Genomic DNA, 12121 nt, shown 5'->3' on the forward strand with positions numbered 1-12121 from the left:
ACCCAACGAAGACAAAGTGTGGAAAACATAAAGACTTGATTGAACTTGATCACTTATGCCGTCACCCAGATGGTTCACAAATGGAAGCTGCGCAGTACAAAATCCCTGAATGCTTTTAATGGCGCCAACTTATTCAGCTGTAGACTTCCATATTAAATAGTCCTCATGAATATTGTATACTTGATGCAAGTTGTTGTGCTTTGGTTAAGATGTGAGCTTCAGATAGGGATGAGCAGCAGGCTGAAGAGAACTTGTGGTTCTCACTTGAACAAACGTTTCTTTTCATTGTTAAACTTCAGACTCAACCAGCTCTGCCTTAAGCAAATATCACTTTATCAGATCTTGAGCATTTTTCCTCCGATGGCTGAAAAGAGGTTTTGGTCCCATTTCCGGTAACAGGTAAACCGAATTGCATAAGGCAGCATTGGCTGGCAAGTTGTGACATGGGAAACGGTCCAGAGGAAACCCGCTCAACCTGCTGCACGGACCATGCGCGACGAGTGTGAGCAGCAAAAACGCTGTCATTACAAAAACCACCCGTTGACCCAATTCTGTCACTCTGCCCACCAGAACAAAGCACCACAGTGGCTCGCTCACGTCACTTCGATGGCCCGATGTAGCCAGGATCATGTGCTTCAAATTATGAAAAGATTTGTTTTAATAAAATAATCATAGTTAATCCGCCTCGGGGGTTGGGTTGAGGTGTCTGTCAGCGAGGTAAAGATTTCCACTTTACTCAACCTCTGAACACGCACTGCTTTTGTTATTTGTTTAATGCTCGAGCTGTCTGACATTTTAATCTGTTGTTGTTTTTGTTTCTTCTTTTCTTTAAGCTGTCTGGTTTCTCCGTAAATATATAATTGCACAACAACAACAGCAACAATAAGATGCATTTCATTATGGGAGGAGATAAAAGGACTGCCTCTGCACGTGCGCTTTGGATTTCCTCCCACAGCACTGGCCGAAGGCTTCAAATGCAGATTAACGGCTCCAATCATTGATATTCTGCTCAATCTCCGTCCTCCCTGCAGCCCCTTTAGCCCCGGTTCAACCCTCACTCCGGTGCGAGTCTTCCACTCCGCCAAAAGATCAAGGGTCTCCGAACCTGTAATCCACAACTGAGAACATAATCTTCTTTAGGAAGACCTGAGAATTCAGGCTGTTATTACTTGTGACTTATTTGTGCCACTGTTGATGTGTTCATTGGCTCTCTGTCGAAAACCAGGACATGTCTTTAAATCCAAGTCCATTTGGCAAACCACATTTTTTTTTTCCTTTACTCCACACCAGCGCCCACCCGGCTGCGCTCTCGACAGTTTTGACCTTATCGGCTGTTTTAAAGGAAAGCCGTAAAAGATTACGGTGCGGGAGGAGAACGGGCCTGGTTTAAGTCAAGGTCACTCGGAATTTATAAGCTGATGAAGTTAAGGCCTCAAAACACTCAATGAAAGCGCTTTGTCTTGACTTCATGGGGCAAACGGAGAACTACGTGCGTCCTGGGTTTTGCCGACTCTGCGCTGTCGGATGACCACTCGGGGCCGGCTGACATCCGTGTCGTGATCCGGTTTGTCTGCTGCTTTTCATACGGTCTGGAAAAAAAGAGCAACAGGAATGCACAATAAGTGAGAAAATCAGCAAAGGGCTGGATGGAAGATGTGTGGTGAAGAGGGTCACAAACGAGGAAGAGGTAGAAGGGAAGCAGATGGAGAGGCTGGCGGTTGGGGATAGAGTATCGATGCTAATAGCTCTCATCTGGAGAGGCTGATGGACAGAGGACAGCACTTCTGCACTTATCCAGGCTCACTTCCCCCCCGCAGTCAATTACTACACAGTCAATTAAGTCCTCCAAAAAAGAAAAAAAAAAAAGCGGGAATGGCTCTAAGGGTATGATGGTGATTTCTGCTGCTTTACTGCTTTTATTTCCACCTTGTGTGTGCTAGTTTCATGCTGGGCTGATTTACAGAGACACATTTACTTATTTCCACAAAGCAACCTGTCCCAAGGTTACTTAAAAACGAATGCAAGACTGGAACAGCACGTACCAATCAGAGAGGCTTTGTTGTTACCAAAAGATGAAGTTTCATCATCTTTATTCAACTGTATGACTGAAAGCAGTTATTTGAATAGAACTCATTAATAAATATACCTTCATCATACAGTGTTATCATCCACAAATCAGTCCTGTAATGTAATTAAGCACCTTTATTTCTTGTGTGTTGTTTATTATGCCAGATTACAAGTATGAGGCAGATCAAGCACCAACGAAGCGCACACACACATCACGTCTACTTAAAGCGGAGCCAAAGGATCAATTTGGGTGACCCTGGAGTGCAGCTTGGGTCCAGCTCATATGGACTTTGAAGGCCCATACTGGTCATATTTTGTCAATGAGTGACTGTTTGCTAATGTGAAATGCCAATCATCTCTCTCCTTGAACTTGTGTGCAGGTCAAAAGTGCAATCGCTCCTGTAACGGCCGCTGCTGGGGACCGAAAGGTGACCAGTGTCAGAGCTGTAAGTTCATTACTGTTATTAGCGCAAGACGGCATTTTAGTGGCTTGCTCTCTCTTCCTCCAAGGTGTTTTTGTCAGTATGCACATAGGTGATCTAAGCACACGTTTGGATTCAGTTTTCTTTGATGGTTACAATTAATTTTATTTTGTAATTCCCGCTTTACATATGCACCGCTGTCTTTTTAAAAAAATTTTTTTTACATATATCCACACCTACATACTTATCTGACACTAAAAGTATTCTGAAATGATTACTGAACTAACATATCTGATTTTGAGTAAATTGGTGTTGTTGGGTAGGACTGTTTCTAACATTGTGCCATCTTCCTCTGCTATTTACTTCCGTCGAAGCTTCAAATTAGGCAATTTAAGGGAGATGCTTTATTTCCAAAAAAAGTTGTCAAAAGTACCAAATCATATTTCTTAAGCTGCCTGAAATTCAAACTGTACTATTTATTTGGTCACTAATATGCCTTTAATGATGAATCCCATTTAGTATTTGTTGGATTTTGTGCTCATTTATACTCCACTCATGTGTTTTGACAACCAGCAACCCGAAGATTTGATTCAGCTGGCTCATTCACAGCGGTGTGGCTTGTTGTGATAAAAAAGAAATGTATTAACCCAAGTGCACAAACCCCCCCCCCTAACTGCACACTCCTAACTATTATTCTGATGATTACCATTCATGCCACATTGTTTGCATGCATATCTTATAGAAAGTCTTGTGTTTCCTAATGCAGTCCCAGTTGACTTATGGAATTCATAGCGCGAGAATGGCTTGCTTTGGTTCTAAGTTTGTAGGCGGGTTTCAGCCTCGTAAAAAGGCCGCCGCTTTGGACATTTATTTCACAAGCCCATAATTGCTGCGGAGATGCCAGAACCTCAAGCGCACGCACGCACATATCAACGCCCTAGTTCCCTGGACCCCAACACGTCTTCCACAAACCTTCCTGCTGGGAACTCCCATGTTTCACACTAGCTTATTGCAGCTGCGGGAGAGTGTGAGAATGATGCACTCCCTCAGTCCATCCCCGTGGGGGGGGGGGGGGGGGGGGCAGGCATCTTATGTTCTATCCCCCCTCATTCAGTCATCTTCCTGCGTCAGTGTCACTCTCTCAGGCTCTCCCCACTTTGCTGTTTCTGGCTGCTTTCTGCACAGTGCACAGGACATGTGCTGTAAAACGTCCAGTTTATGGCCATCATACTTTGGAATAATGGGAAGAAAAGATAATGGCCAGTTCCCAGCCGGTCCTCTCAACTAAACCACGGGAAAGGTCACAGCACCTAATGTTTTCTCCAAAGTCCTTGATCTTTGGTAAATATCTACCACACTGCGTTGTTTTGCTTCAGTCTCTCAGGACTGGATTGGCAAACTCATTATAATACTGGAGAAGCATGGCCCGCTATATCCAACCTTTCATCGTCATGCAGTGTTGTTTTAAGCTTTTTTTATTACCATGCTAAACCCTTAAAAAAAGATTGAAGGTAATTAAAGTCGCCCCAGCACGGCTTAGTACAAATAGATCAGTAATTGCCCTTTACACTAAATGCATATCCTACTAATGCAGGTCTATGCAACTTAAAAGTAGTCATACCGGGCATTTTCTGCCTCTTTTTGGAATATTGTTCATCCACATATTGTGTTGATTTTAGAATGATGTAGACTGATGTAGCCTTTTTCATTTACAATGTGAGGCTCCATCCCTTGTTAATATAAAACACTGCATCTAAATATGTAGGAATGAAGAGGTCTTGCCTTTCCAGGTACCCAAACCTTTTATCAAAGGTTTGGGTATCATTTCAAGTGAATGTAAAATTTCAATATCTAATTCATAAATGGCCAACTCCCAACCACGCGTAAACCATGCTGTCCTTTGTCCTTTTCCCTTATACTATTAAACTACCAAAATATATAAACGCTAATTCTAGAATCGCCATCCAGTGTGAAGCCAATGTTAAATCAAATATATGGTTAAAAAAATGTCAAATTCATAGCGAATCGGTTGTGCTACAAGATGACTTATTTTTAAACTATGGCCCTCTGGAGTGAATCCTAACAGAAACAGCATGGAAGAAGGTGGCTGCAGAGATACAAAGGAAAACAGTTTATTAAATGTACTACTGCTAAAACTAATACTGCATGCACTCGCAATTGTTGGCGTATCGCTGTGGAGAAGATTCAGTATTTGTTTGTAAGGCTTTTGAATTGAGCACAAAGAGCAGTGAAGGATCCCTTTAAACAGACGATTTAAGTTTTTGTTTTTGCAGTAATTGATAAACGGAACAACCTGCTGAGGTTATTTAACGGGGCAGATAATATGAAAAAGAACTTCTGTCATCCTTTTCGACAGATGTCTCATTACTCTGAAGGCACACAAATGCAGGGAAGCGTGTTAACAGAACGTGCACTATACAATTCGTAGTTTAAACTTCTCAACTCTGCATAAGAACAGCATGTACACGTCCACGCAGGCAAAGGAGCTCACACACAGTTCTCGTTTGTCCATTAATTCTCCAGTTTTATTGTGCTGTCCGTGCCATGAGTTGTCTTCGCTCTTTCTTTCACTCTGTGCACAGACTACTTCATCTTGGCCTTCCAACCCCGGCTCGCCTCATCGTATTTGTTCTGTGGTTGTTGATCTCATTAAGATAATGAGAAATGAACTGTTTGACCAGGACCTGTTAACAACACGCCACGGACCCGACCCTCGATAAGCCCCGGCCATGTCTCCCTGCCTCCTTTATCTCGCCACCTTCGTCCTGGATGTCATGATTCATCATTTTTGTTCTCTTTCCACCTCACAACCCTCAATTATATTGTGCTGCGAATACATGGGAAGACAAAGTGTGAAAATGTCAAAAGAAAGACCACTTTGACTACACCAAAGATCACATTTCAATGGTTAATGTTTTTTTTGTGTATCTTAGACCTGACATTCTTGTCGTAATGGTAATGTTTCTCCAGAAGGTCACTGAAGTTGCCAGCTGGATGGGTTGAGAACATACCTCCCTGCATTTAATTCAATGCAACCTGCGCAGTCGCTAGAGATGATGGCTGCACGCTTGCTCCCTGTTCTCAACAGCTGTCGTAGCTACGTCACTAATTCACACATCACTCCAGTGGATCTTTGAACACTGGACTCTTGAATCGCTGTCGATTACTGTTGTAGTTGGAATAGAATGTAGCTAAAAACGGATCCTTTAGTGAAGGAGAAAAGGGCCACGGTTAGCGCGGTGAGTACCTTGCGGTACAATGTACTGTGAGAGTAGTAAAAGTTTAAGTTAAATTACGGATTATGCAGAAACTGTCTATGTGTTGACCTCGGTTCAGTCCGTGGCACTAAGGGGAGGCAGCACTTCCAAACACAGCAAAGATACACCGGGATAAAATGATGAAATGAAGAAGAAAACAAATATTTGGTCAACATATTGGTATGCCATTTTATTATTATTTTTTTCCCAAACAGCAAACATGATGCATGAGGCACCTTTATTAAACCTAATAGTAATCATTTTTTGAATGGCAAAATAAAGTAAGCTCACAGTATTCCCCAAAAAACATCACCTTCACTGCGCTTCGTTCGACCTTGAACAAAACAGCTGCTGTGTCCGCCACGCGCTGGACAGCGGAGTCCTGAAGCTCCATCCTGGTGCTGCACAGAGCGCCGCGATGCAAATTTGCACAAAGTAAAAAAAAAACACCTGTGTGGACTCTAAGATGAGTGTTGTGGTTATAGATGTGTAGTTGCCACAGCATGAAAAAAAACATCCAAAATTCACTTATGAAGCTCTTTTTGGAAACCAGAAGTGAAAAAGCACATTCCAGCTCATTTAAATGAGAACTGAAAGGCAGTGGTTCCTGTGACTGATGCTGCTGTCTACAACTTGCTCAAATGGAAGCTTCCAGGCGTATTTTATGAGATGGATGCCTCTTCTATTTGTCGTCGCCAGCATGTTTTTTTTTTTTTTTAAGTGTAAGTTTAAAGCCAAAACAGTGTTGCGTCTCTCGTCTGGCAAGGTCATTTATTTGACAAAGTGTCTTTTGTGTTAAGTAGGCCATTTCATTTTAGCCCAAGCACTGTTAATGGAATGCCACTGATGGTACGTAAGGCAAAGAGTGAAGTGTGTGTCTGCGTGTTTGCCGGGTGGTCTGTGGCCTTGTATCAATCACTGGGATAATATCTTGTCACCACAGAGCCCAAAGGGAAACATAGGACAAATAAACTATGTGCATCCACACACACACACACACACACGCACTGCATCATCGTACCATATCGTTGCTTTTCCCACAAATGAGTAATGTGACAACAATCTCAGTTAGAATTTGTGTGACAAATGTACTTACCTTTATCATAGAATCTAGCTAGAAGCTAAATTCTATTATAAAATCATTTTTTATTTCATGTTCTGAAGGATGCAAGAAATTCAGAGCGCACACGTATTTTTTCTTCAGAAAAATAAAATGGCTCTAGAATTTTCAGGCAGGATGGAATTTGATAAAAATGTCTTTCATAAATGGCCGATCGCTGAGTGACGAGCCTGTGTGGACACACAATACATATCACCACTCAAGCCACTGTCTATATTTTTCCTTACACCAGGTAGATTTTCATTTAGTGCCAGGAAATGCAGTGCATCCTCATACACTGGTGGTTTGTCACTTCATATTAGTCGTTTTCCTACTGAAGTCAAGCGGAAAGTTGGGAATTTCTGCTGCTACACATAAAAAGAAGAAGAAGAATTCCTCACAGGCAACAAAATAACTTGGTCAGGTTTAGGAAACATTGTTAAAAAGGCTACTTAGTCTTAGGTAGCAACGGTAACAAAACGCCTTAGTCCCCCCTGTGATCATAAAGGGTGCTCCTTCAGTGGGAACGGGGTGTGGCCGTGCACCTTATAGCGCCAGTGTCCTTTATATTCCATCCGTTCGACAGCCGGAGTCTGCCCGCTGCCCTTTAGCAACTGAATATTGAGTTTCCCTTTCTCATCCCCTCTCAATATCTCAATAAAACTCTGCCGCTCATACTGCTCCCTGTACTCAGAACACGTGGCTGTCAATAAGCGAGGCACACAGGACATGCAACAAAAGCAGGCGGGAAAAGGTTTCGGGGTACGTAGCGCTATGAAAGGATGATGATGGGGGTCGCTATGCCTTCGTCTTATCTAGGTGGAGATCCCCGGAGGAGCATGCAAGCAGGCAAGCATTGAGAGACGAAAGCTAGCAGGGGGCAGATGACACTGCCTTCAGTAGAACTCGCCCACAGGAGCGCACCATTGCATTTGCAAAAGTCCGGCAGTGTATAGCACATATTTAAAGTTGCCACTAACCATCTGAAGTGTTTGACTTTTTCCTTTCTATATGTTGTCAATCCACAGTGACGAAGACGGTTTGTGCCGAGCAGTGTGACAGCCGTTGCTTTGGTCCCTATATTAATGACTGCTGCCATCGCGAGTGTGCAGGTGGCTGCTATGGACCCAAAGACACAGACTGCTTTGTAAGCGAACACACACACACACACACACACACACACACACACACATATATATATACACACACATTTGATTTAAAACATGAATTAGAAAAAAGGTGGTTTGCATGTTAATGTTCTACCCCCAACCCCCCAAAAAACTAAGCATTTCCTGATCATTCTCTTCCTGTTTGTCACAAACCTGAAACACATTACTCGCAACTTCTAACTTATTTTGAATCAAGGAAATCTTCAACATGATTTATTCTTCCAGGCTCTTGTTAAAATGCCACTTGGATGTCAAATATCATCAAATGACATTTCGTTTCCAATTGTACCTAACACGAGTGTCATTTTTAAATACAGGCTTCACCCGCCTCTTCTCCCTTATGGCTCTTAGGCGGGTGCTTTAACATTTTTATTTTCAACCTCTATATGTTAAACTTGTAATTCAGCGCACCTCCCTTTTTGAACTCCTGAAGTTCTTGCTCTTTTTTTGGAGTGGGTGTTACTCAATTCCTCACACTTAAAAGTAAAAGAATGGATTTCTGTAGAAGGCCAAGGTGGACGTGTTGTCAGATTATCATGCGGATGATTGATAGAAACAGACATCCATTCACAGTCAATCAAGCTAAGCTGCATGTCTTTGGAATTGATTGCACGCAGAAGAGCGTCCTCAATTTGTTATCTCAATTATTTCCTTAAGACATAAGAGTTGATCCCTAGAACAAACTAGAGCAAAACCACATCAAACAAAAAGTCCATACCTCAGTTGTTTTGTGTGTTTTATTGAGATTAAAGTGAAAAATGAAACGCAGAAGATTATGTATCAGTTCTTCATTCAGATTCAGTGACCGCAATTCTCACTCTGAAATAGAAAAGTGTACACGGTGGGGTGCAGATCTTTCCCAAGTGTGTCTGCAACCACTCCCCCCCCCCCTCTCTCCGCATCCGGAACGCAAGCGTATCAGATGCGCTTTTTGCGTCGGTGTCACACTCAACAGATAACTCTCATTTTAACAAAGGCAGCTGTTTGCACCGGCTGCTAGGGAACAAGACGAGACAAAAAAACTACGGCTTTACAGCAGTTTTTTTTGCTTTTTTTTCGTGGCCAACATACAATGTACATTACAGACGAGAGACAACTTCACTGCTCCTTTCCTTCTGCTGCGATCTAACACACCTGTCGGCCCTGAGCGGCGTCTCCCTCGCTCAACCACACACGCGCTTCGCATTCACAGAACAGCGTCGCCCGTAAGCAACACTCCCTGCACCAGTGGAAAGGGGGGGGACGTATGAAGCCAAGTGTCTTGTTGCTCCAGTCCAGGGGATTTCTTTGAGCATATCTTTTCACAATGGTGAATGCCTATGCACTGATTTATAGTGGAAAATATCTATTTTGGAAGGTAAAAAAGGCCAACGGGTGAAGGGGGGGGAATTAATATTTAACAATATTGGTTTAGTTTAGAATACAGTCAAATGTGTTGCTTATTTAACTTATCTTTTCCAAGAAACTAATCCACATATTCCCAATATTGCAATAAGATCATCGTATACTGTTGTAAAGGTTACAATTGACTTAAATTGACCAATATAAGATTCAAGATTTAAACATTCACTTTCATTCTTTTGATTTAGTTTTGAGGGTTGCACAGTTGAGCAGCTCTCTGTAGCCATGGAGGTCCATCCTATAAAGCATTATAGAATGAATGAAGTGGCCTTTGTGAATGGTTTTCCATTTTTACAGTGTGTATTTATGAAAACATTTCAATTCAACTTTGCTTCAACAATCTTTAAGCTTAGTTGTTTTTTTTCTAACTCAACAGTCAACACTCTTTGTCTGCATCTTGTAATGTTAACCTAAAGACATAATTTTGGAACAGATAACTGCCAGAAAAGGCGAATCACACTGGTCCAGGTGGTAATTCCTTTGGGTGCATGCTTTATTTTCTGTCTGCATGACTGAGTGATGTCACCTCTGGGGACGCCCTCTACTGTATGCATGCTACATGAAAACAGAGATAAATGACAGATGTTTTTTTTTTTTTTTTAAATAACCCTTCAAGTAAACATTCTAAATACTTTTTACCACCGCCACGTGTGCTGTGTGTGTGTGCTGTGTGTGTGTGTGTGTGTGTGCGTTCTCGCAGGCTTGCACCAACTTCAATGACAGCGGGGCATGTGTGACCCAGTGCCCCCAGCCCTTTGTCTACAACCCCACCACCTTCCAACTGGAACATAATCCCAGAGCAAAGTACACCTATGGGGCCTTCTGCGTCAAAAAGTGTCCTCGTAAGTCTCACCACCCTGACACACACACACACACACACACACACCTGCGTGACTACAATACCGTTGATAATTCCACAATGTCAATAGTCAAACCCATACTTTGCAGAGCTCCTGCCACAGTGATGGCTCCCTAAATGTCGATGGTGATAGAATGCAAACAGTGGGTAATTAATGATGATGAGCATTAATAGCATTTCATTCTGAAACAAAACTATTTTCACTTTAGCAAAATATATGACATTGAGGTTAAGTGTAATAACTCTAAACTAAATCACACACATAACTGCTTTGACTGAGAATTAGGGAAACTTCGATATTTAAAACTTGAGCGTAGTATAGAAAACAACCAAAAAGCATTATATTTGCCTAATTCCAGTATACGAAGATAATAACTACATAAACAAATACACACACATACATACAGCCGTAACAGTAGCCAGCACAATTCTGCTCTTCAAATAGCTTATTTTAATTTGAAAATTACCAGATACAATTTGCCGCGAACAAGAACAGTGATTCACAAACTGTCTGAATTACATTCACCTCATAAACCACTCGTATTAGATTCAGTAGATCATACTGAATATCCAAACCCACTTTAATGTAAACACAGCTTGTTATATGTTTTACGAAGATAAATGTGCAGGTGAGCGCATCAGAGAGACGGTGTTCTCTGATGTGTGTGAGGATCAATTTGGGTTTTCAAAACCGGGAATAAGTTCTTTTTGTGAAGTGAAGGCTGATGCTGCTCGTCATTTCTACAAATGCCTATTTAAATTCATCCAAAGTCCCGCGCTGGTGTTTTGGGTTGAGATATGATTTTAGCTGGCACAAGGGAATCGACTAAAGACATTCAAACCTTTACAGCCCTGTGGCCATGATGGCCATACAGTGGTAGGGCTTTGTCCTGCTGCATTTTCTTTTGCATGAGATGACATTTGGAAAAACAGTTGTTGTTCTTTTTTTTAGAGATTTGCCATTAACTGTGCCTTCACCTACAAGCTCAAGCCTCTTTAGACTGCAGAAAAAAGCACAATCATGGGCAAAACTTGAATCTTAGCTACAGTTGAAATGTGGCCAGGGTGTGGAAAGACCTTATAAACTTAACGATGTGGGCAATGACGCACAGGGGCGGGATGATGGAGGCTGTCTCCATTAAAGATACCAGCACGAGAGAGCTGAATACTTCCTCCCTATATGATCAATTTGCTTCATTTCTATTGATTGTACCAGTGGTTTGATCCACATCTTCATTATGCCTCATCTTACTTCTTTGCCACGTTGTAAGTCTTGGTAATAGTCCTTTGCTCTGTGACTACTCACACAGCTAATTGTGGACACCCCCCATTGTTTCAAACATCAGTGAAAAGGCCATCCGGTGGGAGGGAAGTGGGTTTAAATGTTGAGCGGCATATATATATATATATATATATATATATATATATATACTATATGCCGCTCAACATTTAAACCCTATATATATATATATATGAATGTTTCATTCTCTGCTGCAAAATTCTGTAGAGTAGTTGGAGAGGAAGTGACAACATAACACTTTGTTCTTGAATTTCTTCCACCAAGTGCCACTTATTTTACTGGATGTTCCTGTGTGACAAACAGCAGCCACCTGTATTTGACATTTATGGTGAAATGTTTTTCAGATAACTTCGTGGTGGACCATAACTCCTGTGTGAGAGCCTGTCCTAGTAATAAGATGGAGGTGGAGGAGAAACGCATTAAGATGTGCATTCCTTGTACTGACATCTGCCCAAAAGGTAAAACGCAAACATGTATCCATCAATTCATTAGGTTGGTATAATATACTATTATTAGTTATCCATCT

The 12121-nt window shown here is 41.8% G+C and overlaps 1 protein-coding gene across 1 annotated transcript in view; it reads left to right on the top strand.

Moving 5' to 3' along the window:
* The window catches only part of LOC119228354 (receptor tyrosine-protein kinase erbB-4-like), an 82649-nt gene that overhangs the window by 6610 nt on the left and 63918 nt on the right, over positions 1–12121 (top strand). Inside the window, exons 2-5 of the mRNA XM_062564895.1 lie at positions 2448–2513; positions 7895–8013; positions 10137–10278; positions 11940–12053. Of these exons, the coding sequence (XP_062420879.1) occupies positions 2448–2513; positions 7895–8013; positions 10137–10278; positions 11940–12053 (441 nt within the window). The remainder of the gene's footprint in view (positions 1–2447; positions 2514–7894; positions 8014–10136; positions 10279–11939; positions 12054–12121) is intronic.

Source organism: Pungitius pungitius, chromosome 10 (genome assembly GCF_949316345.1).
Source record: "Pungitius pungitius chromosome 10, fPunPun2.1, whole genome shotgun sequence".
In the NCBI taxonomy this organism is placed as follows: Eukaryota; Metazoa; Chordata; class Actinopteri; order Perciformes; family Gasterosteidae; genus Pungitius; species Pungitius pungitius.